Source organism: Limanda limanda, chromosome 1 (assembly GCF_963576545.1).
Source record: "Limanda limanda chromosome 1, fLimLim1.1, whole genome shotgun sequence".
Taxonomy (NCBI): Eukaryota; Metazoa; Chordata; class Actinopteri; order Pleuronectiformes; family Pleuronectidae; genus Limanda; species Limanda limanda.
Window position 1 is genome coordinate 8485240 of NC_083636.1, and position 20556 is coordinate 8505795.

The 20556-nt window shown below is 41.2% G+C and overlaps 1 protein-coding gene across 1 annotated transcript in view; it reads right to left on the minus strand.

The window, feature by feature from the left end:
- ano2b (anoctamin 2b) overlaps positions 1 to 20556 on the minus strand; it is a 55506-nt gene that overhangs the window by 22188 nt on the left and 12762 nt on the right. The window contains exons 7-20 of the mRNA XM_061073969.1: positions 18111 to 18166; positions 17854 to 17901; positions 17007 to 17071; positions 16272 to 16406; positions 15516 to 15676; positions 14583 to 14665; positions 14335 to 14421; positions 12559 to 12642; positions 6747 to 6821; positions 6294 to 6495; positions 4224 to 4335; positions 3841 to 3898; positions 3644 to 3744; positions 504 to 646 (exon numbers count right to left, since the gene is read on the minus strand). Coding sequence (XP_060929952.1) covers positions 504 to 646; positions 3644 to 3744; positions 3841 to 3898; positions 4224 to 4335; positions 6294 to 6495; positions 6747 to 6821; positions 12559 to 12642; positions 14335 to 14421; positions 14583 to 14665; positions 15516 to 15676; positions 16272 to 16406; positions 17007 to 17071; positions 17854 to 17901; positions 18111 to 18166 — 1410 coding nt within the window. The remainder of the gene's footprint in view (positions 1 to 503; positions 647 to 3643; positions 3745 to 3840; positions 3899 to 4223; positions 4336 to 6293; positions 6496 to 6746; positions 6822 to 12558; positions 12643 to 14334; positions 14422 to 14582; positions 14666 to 15515; positions 15677 to 16271; positions 16407 to 17006; positions 17072 to 17853; positions 17902 to 18110; positions 18167 to 20556) is intronic.

The following is a 20556-nucleotide window of genomic DNA, read 5'->3' on the forward strand; positions in this document are numbered from 1 at the left end:
GTAGCTCCATCTCACGCACACCGTGACTGACAGGCACAAATAGGGGAAAGGTAAAGCATCTGAGACTGTCTACACATGAAGGAGGAAAAGATTATTCATCTGTGACTTTATTTCAAGAATTTATGTGGATGGGTTTGTGATAGACAGGTTGGTAAACACATCCTGTAAACAGAATGTACACTTGTTTGCATGTGGATGAATGTAGCAAGTTCTGCACACTGAATGAGATCATCGCGGATCCTTAAATTCTTCATTCAAGATGTGCAAGTTTAGCTGAGTAGGGTCTTGTTGTTCCTCACAGATACAGATTACATAACACCTCCCAGAGATGAACAGAATACTCAGTTTAAAAGTATGCAGGTGTCTTAATGGCTGCTTGATGTCCCTGAGGCTATTATTCTCACTAACTCAGTTTGTGTGTGTGTGTGTGTGTGTGTGTGTGTGTGTGTGTGTGTGTGTGTGTGTGTGTGTGTGTGTGTGTGTGCGTGCGTGTGCAGACTCACTCATCTCCATGTATTCGGGCGTGAGGCCTTCAAATGGAGCCAGAGCGTGGTCCAGGTTCCACTGCTGTGGAGGCCTCTCCTCCTCCCTCTCCTCCTCTGCTAATCCTTTGTTCTTCAGCGCTCGGACCAACTTCTTCAGCTTCCTGTAGAGACAGACAGAGAAATGGATAGAATGATTAAGTGTAAAACGAGATTACCAGGTAATAGGAAGGTTATTTTAATATAAAGAATGTAATGTTACTCTGACTAAAAATTAATACATAATAAAAAACAAAGAGGAAGTTTTTTTTTACGTTATAACTTGAAGGTGCTAATGACTTAAAATTGAATGTGACATCATATTCAACCTTGTGGAACAGTGATGGATAGATGTACCTGTTCAAGTCAAATTGAACTGTATTAAAAGGTCCACTGAGTAGGATTTAGTGACATCTAGTGGTGAAGTTGGATGTTGCCCCCCCCCCCCCCAAAAAAAAAAATAAAAGCACGAAAGAAAACCTGTGGTAGCCCTAGTTGTCATAAAAACTCAAACGGTGTTTAGTTTGTCCAGTTTGGGCTACTGTAAAAAACATGAAGCCTCCACAGAGAGGTCCCGCTCTCAATGTAAATATGAAGGGCATATTCTTGAAGAAGAAAACAGCAATATGTACATTTTAGAATATCACACGTTATTTCATATTTAATTTCTGGTAATAGAAAGGTCATGTGTGTAGGGGCAGAAAAATCTGTAATATTCATTATGATGTTTTCATCATAGAACCTTTCATGTTTTAATGTCCCCAGGAGGCCACCATGGATTGTTCTACCCTCTTGAAAAGGGCAGGTGAGGCGATGGGTATTCAACCGGTTAGAATCTGCAATCTCAACACATGATGTTGCTGAATACTTCAGACTTTAATTTCTGTCTTCCTGAACAAATAAAAGAAAATAGTAATTTAGTTTTAGAACCTCGGTGATTTCAACTTGTCGGCAGGAAGCAGGATGATGACAATGGTTCGAGATTTGTACTCAGAAAAACCTTGTCTTGAACAACAGGGACTGACACGGTTGCTTTCTGAAACAATGTAGCCACACAGAGTATTTACAGGAGTTCAATAAGGCAGAGATCCCCTGACAGCCAGGAGCGAACTGTTTTCAGAGAAATATCAACACTTTCACAGAGACTGGCAGAGATGCTCATAAAGCTGTGTGATGCTAAAAGAGAGCAAGGTACGGCAAGATGAGTGCGGGAAAGTACAGCATTAGTGTGTTCATGTATATTAGCTCTTATTAGTGTCAACTTACATACAATATAATGTGTGAACATACACAAATGAGTGCATGTATGTCTGTATTATGGTGCATGCATGCATGTTTTTTTTATATGGGTTTCACACAAACACAATGGAATTACAGTTTACACGGTTTGTGCAAGGAGGAGGTCATAAAGACACAGACACACACACACACACACACACACACACACACACACACACACACACACACACACACACACACACACACACACACACACATACACACACACTGGTCAATGACAGTGATCAGAAACAGTAACCAGACAAAATGTTTAATCTGACCTAAGTTTTGCAGTATTTTGATTTGAATGTGAGAGAGGTACCATCCAGCACGGCTTCACATTGTGTTTAGAAAGGTGTCAAAGATAGTTTTGAATTCAATGGGATTCTTCAAAGTCACAAGCTGTTTGGAGACACTTGCACCTCATCACCCATGTTTGTGAGCTCTGGGTAGTGACTGAAAGAACAAGTCTGTGAATACAAACCGCTGACAGGAGATTTGTCCGTTGGGTGGTTGGCCTCAGCCTCATGTCCGGTTCCTTCTGGTTTGTTTGTGTTCTGCTTCTTTTTTTTACATCTGTTATGTCTTTAGACAGAAGCTTTTAGGGTCAGGTACATTTTTGCAGACCTGTAAAATGTCTGTGTCTTCACTCAACGACTCCTGAGAATCGCTATGAACCCGGCGTGCTGGCCCACAGTATAAAGACAGTGGCGTTCCTGGTCGCCTCCCAGGTGTAAAACTTTTGCGGGTGGATGAATGTGTAACAGATGTGGAGGTGGTATGTAGATGGTATGATGGTATGTGCCGCAGCTCGCTGGACGACCTGGAGTAACCACAGAGTCTGATGAGACTCATCCAAAGGGGTCGGGAGGTCAGGCTGCGCTCACAGGAACAGTAACAGTGCAGCTGGCAGCCAAGAGGCACCTCTGTTGTGTGACAGTTGTTATAGACAGAGCCGACCTCTGACCTTTGGGATTTGCATGTAAAGGCTGAGCTATTGCCATTGTAAAGACATGGGAGGAATGTTTTTGGAACAAAAAGAGGTGAGGGAGAGTTGCAGAGGGTTGTGAGTCTGTTGTAGCATTTTAACAAAGCTTGTCAAAGAGATACAGAATATATCAATGGTGTTTTTTAGATGTAAACTAAATTATACTCGTTGCTGGTTTAAATTTCACATTTATTAACAAATATATTTCTTTATAATCTACATTTAGGGTTTTAACATGGCTCATAATGCCACCTAGTGTTTCAAACCAACTTGGACCTTGCTTGCAGAGCCAACGCTTATATAAAGACCACGGATAGGGATGTCAGTAATATAAAAAAAAATGTAATTAACACCCTCTAATCAAAGATGGCGCCACCGGCAACCATTTGTGAGTTGGAGTCTGGAAAGCCCCACTCATTTTAAAATCTATGTTAAAACTTAACCCCTTATACTACCATTGTGTATCATTCATTTTTGAATGACTCGGGACCACCATGCTCCTCAGACACAGTTTTTATTTTATTTTATTGTTTAAACGTTGTTTTTTTAAAATACTTTTATTGATCTGTCTTGTTCGATTGCATTGCTAAGTATAATCTGGCTTTTGTATGATTTACTTACTTTGGACTTGTAGGCGCTACATAAAGAACGTTTATTATTATTATTTTTATTAAAACTATGATTTTATATCGTATGGGAATTAATAAAAATCATTACCAGAATTTTTTATTGGCTGATCATTTGGGTTATCATCACTGTCTATGTGTATGACAGGTGTCACCATCCAAGTGGTATAATCCACGACTGAGCTTATTGTTTGATCACTTTGTTACTTCCTCCTCCGTGGTGTACTTACGGGATTCCGATTTCAAAGATGTTGTTCTGGATCAGCTGCTTCCCGAGCATGATGATGCTGAGCTGGATGCACAACTCGATGAGGCAGCCTCCTGGAGCACACTGAGGGAGACATGACCACGTGGTATTTGTACCCTTGTGCTCTTGTTTTACATATTCAGATAAAAGTGTCATATCAAAAAGAGACTGATGACAAACCTCTTCCATCCGATAATCGTTAAAGACATACACGTAATTTCCAGGTCGACCTGCGAACCTGTGGAAACACAATGCAACGTTCAGACTCAGGCAGACTTGGTGCGGATCCTCATCAGGGGCCGGATTCTTTATTTAACATTGTGAAATAAGGTGTTGTTCAACTTTTTCACTGATTTCCCAGGGAATTATTCAGGTATATAATAGAAAAAACATCAGACACAGTTAAGGGACTGAGTGTTTCTGCAGCCTGATTGAATTTAAGTGGGATGTTGGGCCATTATAGTTATATATGTGCACAATACATTTACAATATCATTACAGGACGGATATGAGCAAACACACACACACACACTCATCTACACACACACAGATGCAGGACTTACCTTCCCTTGAAGAAAGCCACATAAAAGATGGGTGCGTACGCGTTCATGAATTTGAGTAAGAAGGCTTTCAGGATCAGACGCTCCTCAAAGTTGGTTTCTGTTTTGGGAATCTCTGAAAAGAAAAAAGAGGATGAAAATAACAGAGAATTTGTATGTACAGAAACTCAGGTTTGGCTGACAGGAAGATGTGGAGACATTTATATATTGCTGTGCTATAGAAATGAATGTGTTTCTGAGTCTTTTCTGAGAAAAGTAGTGATTCTGTCAGTTTGTTAATTGAAGTCATAAAATGATCACTGTGGTGGAAGTAGGTTAAAATACTGCCACTTTTCACATGGCACACACTCTGTCTCTCTCTCTATTTCTCTCTCACTCTGTGACACACACACACACACACACACACACACACACACACACACACACACACACACACACACACACAGTCGTTTCGCCTCGACTTGAAAGAACATTACCTTGAATGACATTGATTTCCTCCTACTTACCTAACCACAACCTAAAGCTTAAGCTATGTCTTCATCATAACATTTTATTATCTTTATCTTTCGTTATGAGGAGTATTTTCAGTCCCCATTAGGAGGACAAGTCCACATAATGTGACCCATAACAACACACATGCCCCCACATAAACACACAATCATGTCTCCACCTTAATCTTAATACAGACCTAACCTTAACCTGACCTTAAAATACATCTTCAACATAAAAATGTTATGATTTATGGGGACTTGCTTTTCTTATAATATGACTATGTAGTCTAATTTAGGTCATGCACGACCAGCAATACACCCATTTCCCCTCATTCTCACACATCTCCTTGCCATTCTTTTTCTTCTATTTCTGAGGTTTTGAATATGAATGTAAATGCGGTTGAAAGCTCATGGGATGACTGATGGGACAGCTGGAGCGTGAAAACATCAAAGTTTCATCAAACTGTCCAGCAAGAGGCAGAAACACTTTTTCTTCCTCTCCCACTCACACAAACAGGATGATGCCAATCTTTCCTTTTTTTCTTGTATTTGAATTGCTAAAGGCAGTATTTTTCCCCTTAGTATTACTGAAGTATGTCATGGATATGAAAAACACAAGTGAGGCAATTGGACTGATGAAGATAAAATCAGAGTATATTAAGAACATGTTCTGAGGATACGCTTCAATTGAAGGAACATTTCTAAACTGCTGTTTGTTTTGAGGTGGTGAAATGAAAGGGGTGACATATTTGACATAACTGTAAAGAGGAAAGGAACAGTTCCAAAAATGTTTGGAGAAAAAACTCTTATTAGCTCTCTTGCCAAGAGTTGCATGATGAGATCATAACTATACTCTCACAACCTCTAGATCAAGATAGAGTCAGGACATGTTTATCTCTATCTTTACATTACACACTACAACTTCATTAATCCTTAATTTGGTTTCGGGCAAGTGAAGACGACTAAACAACCAGACATTTAGTGAAAAACATCCAATCTAATAATAACACACCATGAAAGAGCTGTTCAGTTGTGCTGCTCTAAACACAAACGGTTATAAAACATAACTGAATAAATCAAATAGCTCACATGGCATTTAAGATTAAGTGTTTCTGTTTCATGTGCCAAGCTCTGGAAGTAGCACAAGATTGTCCTGTAAGCTTTGATCACATGGCGGTTTGCCTCTGGAATGAATGATGCCCTGGGCCGTTTGCTTGAGTACCTGGGGAGTTGAAGATGCCACCCAAGAGGGTAGAATCTGGAGAAAATGGTTTGTGTCCCTCAGAACGCAGGACACCTATACTGTGGCTCAGGAGATGGAGCGAATCCTCCTCTAACCAGAAGTTGGGCGGTTCAATCCCCGTCTCTCCCATTCCATGTGCCCCAAATTGCCCCTGACAGCTGTGTCGGCAGTGTAAGAATGTGTGGATTGCAAAACTGTGCTGTCAAGGCTAGAAAAGCATGATTTCAAACCATTTTCCATAGTTTCGTGGGCCTTTCACTGAAAGCAGCGGTAACAACACAGCTCAAACCTTCTTGCAGGAATTGAAACATGTACATTGTGACCAGCTTGTTTCTGTACCTAGCTCAGTGAGCCACACGGCCACAGCTCCGTAGATTTCATCGAGGATCAGAATAACCACCAAGTTGATGATGACTGCGGTGGCCGTCACCGTCACCCGGACGTTGGACTTGGTCTCCGGGTCGGGGCTCATGGCCATTAGCGCCGACACAGCAATGCGGTAGACGATGACCCCGAAAACTGCAGAAAACGTCAGCCCAAACTAGAGGAGTAAAAATGAAAAGAAAAAAGGGAAATAAATTAGTCATCACTGCACCATATCTGTCAGATCGTCCAAGTGCAGTGGCAGGGATTAATATTTCAAGGAAAACATTGATGTAGGTCAGCGTAGGAGCCATGGAATCTGTATTTTACCTGGTTATGTTTCCACTTTAAGTGTTTCCATGCACATTTCGAAAAATGTATGAAACAAAGAACATGTATGAATGACTTGTTTTATTTAAATAAACTAACCATAAAGAGGATGGAAGAAACGTTTATGAGGTATCCAGGAAGACGGTCTTTCCAGGTCAACTTGTCTATGGCAGTCTGTCAGGAGGGGAGAGCAGGGGAGGGAAAGAGAGAGAGAGAGAGAGTGATGCATTTGACAATTCTTCATCGGCAGATCTGCAGAGCACAGAGCCGAAAGAGAAGAAACATAAATCTCCTGATGCAGAGAGCAGCATCGTGGTTCTCCTCAGTGTGTAAAGGACAGAGAGTTAAAGCAGCAGTGGCATGACACTGCCTCCACAGGAAATATTACCACATCTCAACAGAGAGGGATAAAGGAACACAATGACCAGTTTTACAGTCTGCATCCGCAATTTGACAGCCTCGGACAAAGGTTTTACATTCCATGGAATCTCAGTTAAAGTGATTCGGACATTTCCCCAGGAAGCTAACGTGGGAAACTGTTTGTAAAACTAGTTTTTGTATTGAGATGAGAAAATACCCTGTCACTGCTACTGCAGTCTAATTCATAAGAAGAAGGGGGTTCACTTTAATCCACCTGTGAGAATCTATGTGGGATGTTACAAGCACATTTGTCATGTATCTGTATTTTACTGTAGAAGATTTCTGCACAACACTGTGTTACATGTTCACATTATTTTTTATAATTTTAAGAGAGGGGAACTGTTCCACTGATCTAATAGAGCGGGCCGGCAACATTAGACCCCGCCTCCTTCAACAGGAGCAAAACACCTGAAATGGCTTCTAAAGAGGACACCACCAGCACTCAGCCATAATGAAGACTGGAAGACTAAAGTACATTCTAAAATTAGTACTTGCTTTTAATTTGAAAGTAAATTTGGTACTTTTACTTTTCCCGTGGAGAGTCAAAAGAGCAAGTTTCATAGGAAACTCTGAGCAAGAAAACTGAGGAGTTAGTTCTCTTAAAGACCATATATACAAGGTCAACATTCAACTCTAATTCAACTCGAACTAATCTGTGTTAATCACCACCCTGAGAGCGGCGAATCCACTCTGTTCTGAGGATTTTTAGACAGACAGGAAAAGATCGGCACAAGACAAAGTCCAGGCTGCCCTCAAATATGGCATATTTGCATGGTCTGCTGACAAGAAATGAGGAGGACTGCCCCACACGTGGAGGATCAAGCCTCCTGCATCCGCTGCAGGTTTGGTTCTGATCCTCTGCTGCATTTCCACTCTCATCATATCACTGTCCTAGCGTCAGTAAAGGCACCAACTCACAACAGAGGTTTAGACCATCCTTTTTATATTGTTATTCACAGAGAGCCAATCACTGACGCTTGGCCATCACTGAGATGTGTAAGGTGTGCGACATGCTCGTCTGCCCTGAGGTCCGGTGGGAACACGTGACCCACTTGTGTCAGAAAGAGAAAAGCTGTTTCTCTAGCCTGTCTCTGGTTTGATCTCTGCTCAGTCAAACGCTGCTGCATCCTCATCCTCAGGAATGTGACCCCTCTCCCCCAAGCAGCGTGATTACAGGCCCATACACTCACATATACTTACATGGGCAGGCTCAGGCAGAGGAGGAGGAATTTCACACACACACACACACACACACAAACACACATTCACATTGACATTCAAACAGATAATGGACTGATAGCCAAGACAATGGCGCCACCTAGTGACTACATGGACACAATGCAACCTGTAAAACCAACATACTCTTTTTTCACAGATTTTCACTCAGTTGTAAGAAAACTGTGTCTTTGTCCATATTGAACATACATGATCATTCCTGCACTCCCAAAGAAACACTATGAAGTGTTTCAACTCCTACATCATTTTTCCTCAGCATGAATGTTTTATATGTAACTTTGTTGTCTGTTTGTCTGTTGTTTGTTCTCTTTTTAAAATCAACCTGCCTGGGACTGCAGATTAAAATTTGTCTAAGAGACTAACTCACACTCATGAACCATTGTGCTCTTTTGAAGACAGAAAAGTTAGAAAAGTTAAAAACTAATTACACAAATACATTTCTATTTTTGCAAAGGAAGCCCATTATCTACGTTCATCATTGTGGTATCTTGTTGTGATCTGATGATCCACCACTGTACCTCTCAATGCAGCTGAGGGAAATAAATGAATCTGTTAATTACAATTATGAAATATATCCTTCAAAGAACAAGCACTTCACTTTATATGTTCAGCTTCTTCAGTATAATGTGTAGATGAGGCACTCTGTACTAAGAACAGGTTTGCTGGCCGAATCTTTATTTTCAGGCAAAATGCTAAACAACTTGTCTAGACATGCATTCTGCTACCTCCCACCTTAAATATATATACTTCAGCAAATAAGAGGATATGCATCACTGTGGACGGCACGTTTGCTGACTTCCTGACAGCAAGACCAACTGCTTCTTTTGAGTTGCATTTGGCCGAACAACACTCACAACCTGGACCAAGGATCTGGAATATAGTGTACGAAACATGCTTTTCCGTCATATTCACAGTCGGCACACATGTAGTGCAGTTAGACCACATGGTCAGTCATTCTGGGCTAGACCCACAAAGGGGTCTGCGTGGACCCTTACAGACTTTTGTAGATGAGAAAAATGTATGTCAAGGAGAATATTTATTTTCACACACATGCACAAGCTGAGCAACCTAAGGGACTGACTTAGTGAAGGACAAAGAGACCTCCAGACTGAAAGGGTGTGTGTGTGTGTGTGTGTGTGTGTGTGTGTGTGTGTGTGTGTGTGTGTGTGTGTGTGTGTCTGTTAGGAGTGAGGACAGACATCGGAGATAAGAAAAGTAGTAAAATGGGTCAGGTGTTATATTTGGCTTGTTCTCGGGTTCAGCCGGAGTCCTAATAGAAATGATTCAAACAGTGAGACACAACGACAACTGGGTATCACAAACGAGTCCGTGTATATTATGTTCATCTGAAATCCCCACAATCATCTGTGCCCAACTAGTGAAGCCCTCTAGAAGCGTCCTTTTTTCTTTTTCTCTTTTCTCTTTTCTTCTTCCTTTCTTTTATTCCTCCCTCTATCAAGTATTGGCATACCGTCTCTGCTCTTCTGCTCTCTACCCTTTACACCTACACTAAAACCCTCACGCTCGTCCACACAAATGCACACGCGCACGCATAAACACCTATACACCCACAACAATAAAAGAATCTAAGCCAAACATTATGACCCCTTTTCCTTTTCTATTATCTTTGCTTTTTTCTCCATGTTGACTTTGTTGATATTGATATTTTAAAGTCTAGTTTCCTTGTTCTGTGCTGTGTCTTTGTGCTGGTCAGCAAACTGTATTACACCATAAGTAAAACAGGCTTATATAGTAAATCTCAATTAATAGGATGTTAATATAGCTAAAATTACTGTTTATCTATATTGTTTTACTTTGTCAGATGTAAAGTTTGCACATAAATAATTAAAGATCGTTCAACTCAATTTACTGTACAAGTGTCCTTATTCATTTACTGATTGATTAAATCAATAAATACAATGAACCACTTCAATTGTACCTTTGAAACATAATCTCTATCTTATCCTGCAGAACATTTCACTGTCTCAGGTAACAAATCAAATGGTTGAACTGTTTGTGAGTGTGTGTGTGTGTGTGTGTGTGTCAGAGAGTTCTGTGTCGCCATAGTGACGGTCACTAATCTTACCCCTGGCTTCCTGCCCAGCATGCATCACTCCCACTCAGCCGCCCTCCCTTTGCTTTGCTCCCTCTCTTCATTTCCAAGTCTCTCTGTTCATTTGCAGCAGGTCCGTCTCTCGCTGTCTTTTTTTCTTTTCCTCTTTTTTTTTATCTCTAACACTCTCTGTCTTTTTTTCTATTCTTCCACTGCCGATTGGCGTGAAGGCCGTTCAGAGCGAAATGTTGCCAAAGCTGCCGAAAATGCATTTGGCATTTCACAGCGATTAAATTGAGTCGTCATAGCAGAAAAAGCACATATGTAACTAATGACATTAATGAATGAAGATTCTGCTCCATTTTTAGGATTTCTAATGGGTCTAATGAGTCAGCAAAGCATTAGTCATAGCAAAGTCATTATCAATGTAATTACACCAGCGTATGATTAATCAAAGAGCCCACAGTGCAAGTTACTTCAGTAAATGATCCAAGAGGCTCGGGCTTTGCCATTATTGCAAGTGGACGTATTTCATAGGATTTACTCCCCTTTACTGTCAGCACAGTCTGTCCAAATGCGGTGAGCCTATATTGCCCTTCACAGCCCCCCCTAGTGGTGGCCCTGGTGCCAATACCAATCACAACCTTCTGTCTAATGAATTTAAAGGTGGTGGGGTAAGCCCATGCAAAACCTTGTATATAGAACATGCATTTTTGACATTTTTTAAATATAAAAAGCCAACCTTACTGATTGAGTGCAATCGACCACAACAGCCCACTCTTCATTCTATATGTCTGAGCTTTTCACCCAACATATTTCACATTCTATGACTGTAACAAGTGGAGGAGGAGGAGGAAGCACCCAACGCAAAGCAAATCAGATGAGAGGATTCTCAGTGGCTCTGTCATAACTGTATATCGTGTATCCCCTGTGGAAGTACCGATAGCTGCTTTTTTCTTTTTCCAATGTTCCCCACAACTAAATAAAAGCACCTGTCAGTAAATGATCCAAGAGGCTCGGGCTTTGTCTTTCCAATTTAAAAAAAAGGCAATGTGTACACAGTGTAAACAATATAGTCATTGGCGACAGCGGCAGATGTAGGGACATAAAAACCATTAAAGGGCCACAGTTTACACAGAGGGGCCAATTAAATATCCAACATCCATGCAAAATTTCATGATTGAGTAGGGTGTTACATTTAAGTAATTTCCTGTTTGCTGTTGGCTCTATAGCTTTAAGCTACACGTCTTTGAAGATATTTTCTAATCTTTAGTCTTTTCTGTATCCTTTATCCGTTTAGGTTTTCCACAAGCTTCCTCTCTTTTTATATATATATATATAAATATATATATATATATCCAGTGTTTAAGACTGGACCCCAGACAGGGGTAATTCTGCATTAGCATCAGTCCTGTGTCTTGAGGTCTGTCCAAGACTTTACCTTTTCCTTCAGCTTTGGATTAAAAACATCTTGACCTGGTTTAGCCAGATATACCAAGTATATCCATCCATCCATCCATCCAGCCTTCATCCATCCATCCATCCATCCACTTTATCTCTCAAGAGTCAATGTGTCACAAAGATATATTTCTGAACCAAAAAAGCAACATTAGTGTGTTTAAGGACTATTTCTTGCCTATAAATAGCTTGAGAAGACGAGAACAATTACTTTTTTTAAAAGTTTTCTTTCCAAAAATCAAGTATCACAAAAGTATCATAGTGAGTGACGGTAATAAAGACATACTTAAAATATAAATGTGCGATTGGCTTCTTGAAATGCTGCCTTCAGGAAGGTAAAATCTTCCCAAAATAGACATGATACTGATTCCTGCTCACACAGGTCCACGCAGAAGAAGAAAGTATAGGCAGTGAAATGCATTTTGATCAATCATGCTTTTCATCCCTTATACAGATGACTAAGGCAGATACCTGGAGCTACATTAAACATAATGCAGAGAAAGTTGCACAGATACCTGAGGAGCTGAGACTGTAGCAGCCAGAGGATGGGACAGCAAGAGAAGGACAGATATACAGCAGCCTGCAGGAGTGGGAAACAGAGGAAACAGGAAGAGTGGAAAGAGAAGGAAGATGAAAAGAGGAGGAAGAGGGAGTAGAGACAAGGAGGAGAAGGAGAGGAGAGGAGAAAGAGAGGAGAGGAGAGGAGAGGAGAAGAGAGGAGAGGAGAGGAGAGGAGGGGGTTACCGGTATTCCTGCAGCCATGGTAGACAGTAGTTTTTGTCTCCATCTGTCCTTCCCTGTTACTGTCCCTTCCTCCTGCTTGTCTGGCTGCAAGACAGAGGGACACATTATACACACACACACAGACACACACACATACACACCAACACACTATCAAGGTATTGCTGACAGAACTGTGGGCACATTACTCAACACTAGTTTCCATGAATGTCCTCATCATTCAAACATCACCAGAGGGGAAACCTGAAAGCAACCCTGCGAGTCTGGGCAACTCCATTCCTGGAGAGATCAGTGCTTCTGCTTTTTTTACTTCCTCCTTTATTTTATGATGTGTCAACTTCCTGGAAAGACGTTTTATCTAACCGAAAACAACCTGGACTGAGTTGCGGACCAAAGAAGGAAGGCAAGAAGAGCACTATTTTGCAGTTGCCTTTTAAAGCTAACAGAGACCCCTTATTTATATTTATTTATTTATTTGATGGGGGAAAAGCATGTTCATGAGCATCGACTACATGTTAACATGCCAGACTCTAGTAAGAATGCTGTTTTACATCCCTAGCCCCCAAACAGGTAACAACACAAAACACAGCCTTTAATGTATCCAGTTAGAAGTGATTGCAGTAGTGGTTTGCCTTAAGCCACCGTTTAAGATGGATCTTAAAGGTGAGATATACAGAGCACTCCATTATTGCAAGTGGACGTATTTCATAGGATTTACTCCCCTTTACTGTCAGCACAGTCTGTCCAAATGCGGTGAGCCTATATTGCCCTTCACAGCCCCCCCTAGTGGTGGCCCTGGTGCCAATACCAATCACAACCTTCTGTCTAATGAATTTAAAGGTGGTGGGGTAAGCCCATGCAAAACCTTGTATATAGAACATGCATTTGTGACATTTTTTAAATATAAAAAGCCAACCTTACTGATTGAGTGCAATCGACCACAACAGCCCACTCTTCATTCTATATGTCTGAGCTTTTCACCCAACATATTTCACATTCTATGACTGTAACAAGTGGAGGAGGAGGAGGAAGCACCCAACGCAAAGCAAATCAGATGAGAGGATTCTCAGTGGCTCTGTCATAACTGTATATCGTGTATCCCCTGTGGAAGTACCGATAGCTGCTTTTTTCTTTTTCCAATGTTCCCCACAACTAAATAAAAGCACCTGTCAGTTTTTAAAACCCACATAAGGTTTTCAGATGGTGCAGCACTGGTCCTGTACCATGTGAGTTAGTTCTCTCACCAGGGCTGTGGCAGGCAGCCATCTGTCACCACAGCAAAGTGTATGTGGGCCAACAGGACTCAATGTGATTGACCCAATTTACAGCAGGAATCTAGATCGTTCCCAGTCATTAGATTATCACACTAAAGCCGTTAATGTCTGCCTATTTCTGTCATCAAAAACTGTGATCAGGATCAATGGGAATCAACAGTGAAGACTGAGAGAAAAGGCTTCATCATCAACTCATGACATTTTTTTACATGGTACAGTGTAGTGGTAATTTCAATGAGCGCACACTTATGTAATAATGAGACATCATGGGAATTAATTGTATGTATTACATGACCTGATGCTATTCAAGTGTGATGATTTGTTATCATATCAACTCTCCATTAATACTGTTGACAGTCAGGTCGAGCTCGGAGAATAGAATCCATATTTCCTTCATATTTCATTACACAAACTATTGGATTTACTTTGCAAAAATCAATCAGTTGATGGTTTTATGGGAAATGTAGTTCTTGGCACTTAAATGGAGGTTGTTGATCTTCCCTACCTCACTCTTTTTCTTCTGCTTCTTGTTTTTCTGCTTCCTCTGTCTCTTCTGAAGAAGGATGGTCTCGTATTTTGGCCTGGGATGTTCCTGATGGGAAACCAGAGGAGGACATAAATGTGTGAATAGTGTGTGGGTGCATGTTTGTGTGTGTGTGTGTGTGTGTGTGTGTGTGTGTGTGTGTGTGTGTGTGTGTGTGTGTGTATCTGTGTGTGTGTGTGTGTGTGTGTGTGTATTAGTACAGAACATACCTCCTCCTCCTCGATGCCTGTCAGATCCCAGCTGAAGCTCAAACTGATCTGACGACGCTTCCAGTGCTCCAGGAACAACACAGCTAAACACACACAAACACACACACAAAATAGTTGTTTGTAGGATTAGTATTATCTTTAGATACCGACTCCATTCATGTTCTGAGAGCATGTACATCACAGCATGGAAAGTTTCTTTTACACATAACACATTATGTGTGCTTTGGTTGTGCACTGGAGGCTCTAACTTTCCATATCACACTTGTGCACATTGAGTATGAGGACTGGCTTTATATTAGTTATGTTGTTACACACACACACACACACTTGCATCTTTACCCAATTTTAGATTTAAGGGAAGAACAGAGACTGTCTTCCTTCAGTAGAGTGATTTCAAATGTCAAGCCATCCTGCACATACACTGTTCTGGAGTCACAATAAGAAACACACTTTTTTAGGTGGAGGGCAAAATATTGTTATGCTTAAACCAATGATAACCTAAACATTGATCTGACTCTTGTCAGATCTATACATATATGTAATACATTGTAATAGGCTGTGATAGGTGCTGGAAAAAATCTATCTTTACAAATCCACTCCACCACAGTTTCAATACTTGTTAATAACCTACCTTTCATTTAAAAATTAAATTTTTTAAAGGAAGACAATAGTTATAACATAATAACATATTTGAGGCAGGTTTTATTGCCTCCTGCAATGAGATGCAGCTCCGGCCTGTTTATAAAAATCTAAATCTGAGTGAGTATAAAAAGGCAAAACATGAAAAGAAAAATTATTAGAATTTTCTGCCTTACCCTCAAATTCCTCGTTATGTTATGGAGGTAATGGGGTATTAATGAGCAACACACACACACACACACACACACACACACACACACACACACACACACAAACACAAATACAAACCCTTACCCCACAGAGACATGAAGATGGCGAAGAAGACGGTGGCGGGGTTGTCGAAGAGGTGCGACGCTCGGGCAGTGCCGCAGGCGGTGCTCAGCTGCCAGAAGTCACAGGCTCCATCACACAGAGGACACATGGTGAAATTGAGACGCTCGTCACACATCTCCAGGCTGGGGGAGGGGGGGGGGGGATCTTTAGTCACAGAGCACCTGGAAGTAACCCCCTTTAATGCCATGGTAGTTAAGAACTGACGATGGTACGTGAAATGTAAAAAGACCCAAAGATCCTTGTGTCTGTTAGATTTTACCATGAGAAATGAATGGAACTTGAAAACATAACCACCATGCATCCCTCATAGTATTCACAGCAACTGTGGACTAAATTATCTTCAGGACACACACAGAGTTACACACACACACACACACACGCTGCCAGCTGTACCTTCTGTGTTCCTCCCACACAACTCTGACTAAAGCCAGATACAGCAGGTATCTGGGCAATCCCTGTTTAGTGTGTGCATACATTAACATTGTGGTGGGAGGAAAAGTCCTTCTAGTGTTTGTATTTAGCCTTCATCACTTAGGATATCTCAAAATTCAAATCAGGAGTAAATGTCTTGCTTTTTATTCCAGTATCACGATTCATTATTTCAAGCAAATTGTGGATTTTCTTCCACGACTGAGGCTGCACAACAGTTTGCAATAAAACTTAGTGGATTGCTGGATAGCGCGTGTGTGTGTGTGTGTGTATACAAAGGGCACAGACCTAGGTATGTTAGTATCCACTGTCGCCACCCCGTAACCAAACACAATGATCCCCACTATGGAGGCCGGTATGAGCAGCTGAGTGTAAACGCCGAGCCATGCGAAGTAGAGTCCGATCTTCTCCCCGAAGTACTTCCTGTGGGGTCAGAGGTCAATAATTAGTGAAAGTGACAAGTATTAAGCAACACGTAGAGCAGGTGTGAGAATCCTTATGCTCGAATAATCCTAGAATAGACTCAGAACACTGCTGATGCTTTATTTACAGATTAATTCATGGTTTTTAGGTCTTACTCTAACCCCTAACCCAAGTGTATGTACATGTCTGCCTCCTGTCCAACTATTAACAGACCTGAGCTCCAAACATGGAGTCTAGAGTGAAGCTGCAAGCTACCAAACATAAAGTGAGTGAAGAAGTGGATGTTAAAGACATATTCCTTCATGACCATATGTTAAAAGTTATGGTGAATGAATGCCCTTAAACCTGATCAACTTAAATATTGACTTGATGTGACTGAATCCTCATTTTAGCTTCAGCTGAAATCTAGACTCTATATACAAGTTGTGCCAAAATGTGGAATGAGTTTTCTATCAATACAAATGTCTGGATCTGTTGCCCTGAGCTGGTTATTGATATGTGGGTAATGTCGTACATGTGAGTGAGCAACAGTAACCACTGTAACTTTAGCTGGTGCCGATCAGATACGAGAGGGCCCCATATTCCATATGTCCTAGTTACCTGACCAGATCAATGGGCTGGTACTTGTAGAAGGCTGAGTATCTGGCCCACTCCTCATGCAGGACCTGGCAACAGACAGAAGACACAGACTGAGTCAGTGTGGTGTTGGATTGTAAGTTTACCAGTTGTAGAAAGCTGAAAATGAACCAACGATCCTCAGGGGGCAGAGCCGATCTGGAGGCAGATCGGTCGAGTTAAACCCTAAAGCCAGATCAAATATTATAAAGTATAATATGTATATTGAATTCAACGCGTCTGTGAAACACTTGTGTCTTAATGTTGCTTTTCAAATACACCCGCTTTGCCTTGGCACTGCTGATGCTAAAAGAATATACAATAAAATATTCTACAGTCCAAAACATTATTGCAATTATAGTTACTGATTGGATAAAGAAGAAGTTGCTGTTTCAAATTTTTAATTCATATTTTGAACAGATGTCTTTGTTAATCTTGGTTTTTCTCCAAAATCAGAGCCACACAGCCATTGACTTTGTATTTTTCCAGCCTCGGAGCAGCAGATCTGCCTCAGAGTAATGTTTATTCAACTTAATCCTCAAGCTGTGACTTGCTTAGGCAGATGGGAAGGAGGAACAGTCTGAGAAAGAAAAAAAGAAAGTAGAGGAAGGAGATGAAGATGATTCAAAAAGGTGGAGGTTCCCTTTTTTTCTGCTATTGGACATTAAAAAGTCTTAGATAAGATAACAGATATTTTTCGCTTTTAACACCAAGAGTGGCTCTAGGACTGTTTCACATTGTCAAGTTGGTTAACAGTTTTTCTTTAAAAAGATGAGTAGTGAGGAGGAAGAAGGGGGAAGAAGGGACAGAAAAGACAGAGGAGGCGATGTACCTGTCGGTCATTCCTCTCCTCCATGTGTTCGACGGCCATGTAGTCCCCCTGAGGAAACACAAACTTTCATTAAAATAGAAATTCTTCAACAGACAGGGGATGTGTGACATATCAAATTACAAAAAAATGTCCTGAGGAAAAACTTTGAATTTCCAACTTTCATTGGTTTCAATATATTTCAGAGGAGCTATCCCGAGGAAAGTGACAGAAACTAAAACCAACTGGCATCTCGTGGGAATTTCAGAGCTCACACTTACGTCGTGAAGAGGGAAGGCAGCATCATACACGCATTTAGCTATCAATGTGCTGATGCCTGGAAAAGAAGAGAGAGTGCAGAGTCGTAAGAAAACACCCGGAGAGCTTTAGAACTTCCCTCTGAAGTGTTTCTCTACAACACAAGTAATCAACAAATCTCTAATGTACCATTTATGTGGATCATGAACCATTTCCTCTGGGAAGAAGATATGCAGATATTTATCCTGAGCCTGAGCCGGATATTGTTTTTACCCGTAAGTGTGTGTGTGTGTGAGAGAGAGAAAGAGAGAGAGTATGCCAGTATTTTAACCTAGGTGGGATGATTAACTAATGGAGCTGATGGACAAGGTCGACAAAAAAAGTGGTGCATAAACAGAAAATGATTACTTCAGAAATCATGATCATATTATCATCATATGATGAAATTTTTAATTTTTATATTTCAAGTAAAGTTATGACCTGAAGCTTTTAAAGATCAACAAAAGATTAATGCTCATAGGAATGATGTCATCATGACGGCAAAATAAAGACAGACAATAGCGTCATGTGGTTATGCATTAACCTTTGAAACCAATAAGATTAGAGACATGATCTACAATTTATATAGATTAACCAATCATTCATAACCATATGGTATAAATGACAGAAATTTGATGAAACCCAAATCCTCTAAATTGAGGTTTTAAATGAAGTGGCAACTTTCTGGTTTAATCTTAAATCTACTGGACTTTTGTTGTCTGGTTTTATCGACTTTTAGAGGAGATCCTTTAAAGATCAGATTAAATGTCTTCTCTCAGAGACATTTCAGCTAAGTGGATTTGGATGATGTCCTCAGGTTCAAAGGTCATGGAGGTTTAAAATTCAGAAAGCCTATTGACTGGTATTTGCACATCAGCCATACATGTACTGTATGTGTGATGCATCCTGCAGCTTGTACTGTTTTAATTCCGGGTCAGGAAGACTGGGACCAGTTCAGGTGCCACTTTTAGTCTTTGGAAAATGTCATGTGGGAAGTGGTGTCCTGACCTCTGAAGGGCAGCGCAGACATCGACACATCAGATGACCTGGCACACACAACTGGCTCTTTCATCAGAGTAATGAATCAATTAATTCATCGGGAACTCTGCAGTGACTTGCTGTGCTATTAATGAACATCAACTCAGAGTCACACACGCACATGCCAGTGCAAGGACGCTCACTCGACCAGCTAGAAACAACCACAACTCCCAGAGGCTTCAGTCCCAGCCTGACCCAGGAAGTGTGACCCACTTGTACGGGAGGCGGAGGCAAGCAGCGGAGACACAAGGAATCCAGAGTCTTTGTGTGTGTGTGTGCGTTCTTGTCTTTTTATAATTATGAGGGCCAATTTTGGTTCAATAACATCATTGTGAGGACAGTTTCATTGGTCCTCACAAATTCAATGGGCTGTTTCAAGGTTAGGACTTTGTTTTAGGGTTAGGTTAGGGTTAGGGTAACTATGGTTAGGCATTTAGCTGTGTGGTTAAGGTTAGGTTAAGGGGCTAGGGAATGCAACTAAAGAGAGACGTGCATGTGTGTGTTTGTTTTGTCTGTGTGTGTGTGTGCATGTCTGTGCGTGTCAGTTAGAGAGAGACACCAAATGTAAGGAGGGACAAGAAAATAGAGGTTAAAGAGATGCATCTCTATCTTGTGTCGCCTGCCTCCCCTGCAGCTCCATCAGTACCCGCTGGCTGAGACCTTCTGCTGGGATTGGTGAGCCAACTAGACATATGGTGGACTCTAGAAACAAACTGGGTGTCAGCTCGTTCCTATATGCGGCCTATGGGCGTCATAAAAGCAGAAGCAGCTGTGGTGCGTCATCAAAATGTACAGATTTATAAACGCTGTAAGACAAAGCCTGACTTCATTTTCATGCACAGATGGCTGGAGGACTTGAAGTTCCTTTGGAAAAATCCCCAAAGGAAGTTCATTGATCTGTCACAGACTTCCAGTAGAAACTGTTTATGTTTGTTTAACGTCTTAAACAACTGACACCACTACTGAGGTCATGGTGGACTTTTCCTCGTCCCAATGGACCTCAATTTCGGGATCCGCTAAATGGGAATAAGGTTACCAAACAAATTGGGGTTAAACAAGGTGCTCGCCCTCATCCAATTATCTAATCACTGCACTCCTTGTTCGGGTCACCAGCTGAACTCCACTTTACTACATTTCACCTCACCACTGAACTCACAGCAGGTGTCGATGTCGTCTGCCACCTCACCTGCAGTAGTTCACCCAGAATAAATTACCTCCGCCAAGGAAGTAAGGATTTTGTTTCTGCTTTGTTGTTTTTTTCCAAGTAAGCAGGATTAGTCAAAATCTACTCAACCAGAGCAGTGGTGCATGACCCCAAAATATGGTATGTTTAGGGGACCGATATTTATGACTGTGAGCAATTTGGTGCTGATCCAAATAAAAATCTGGAGC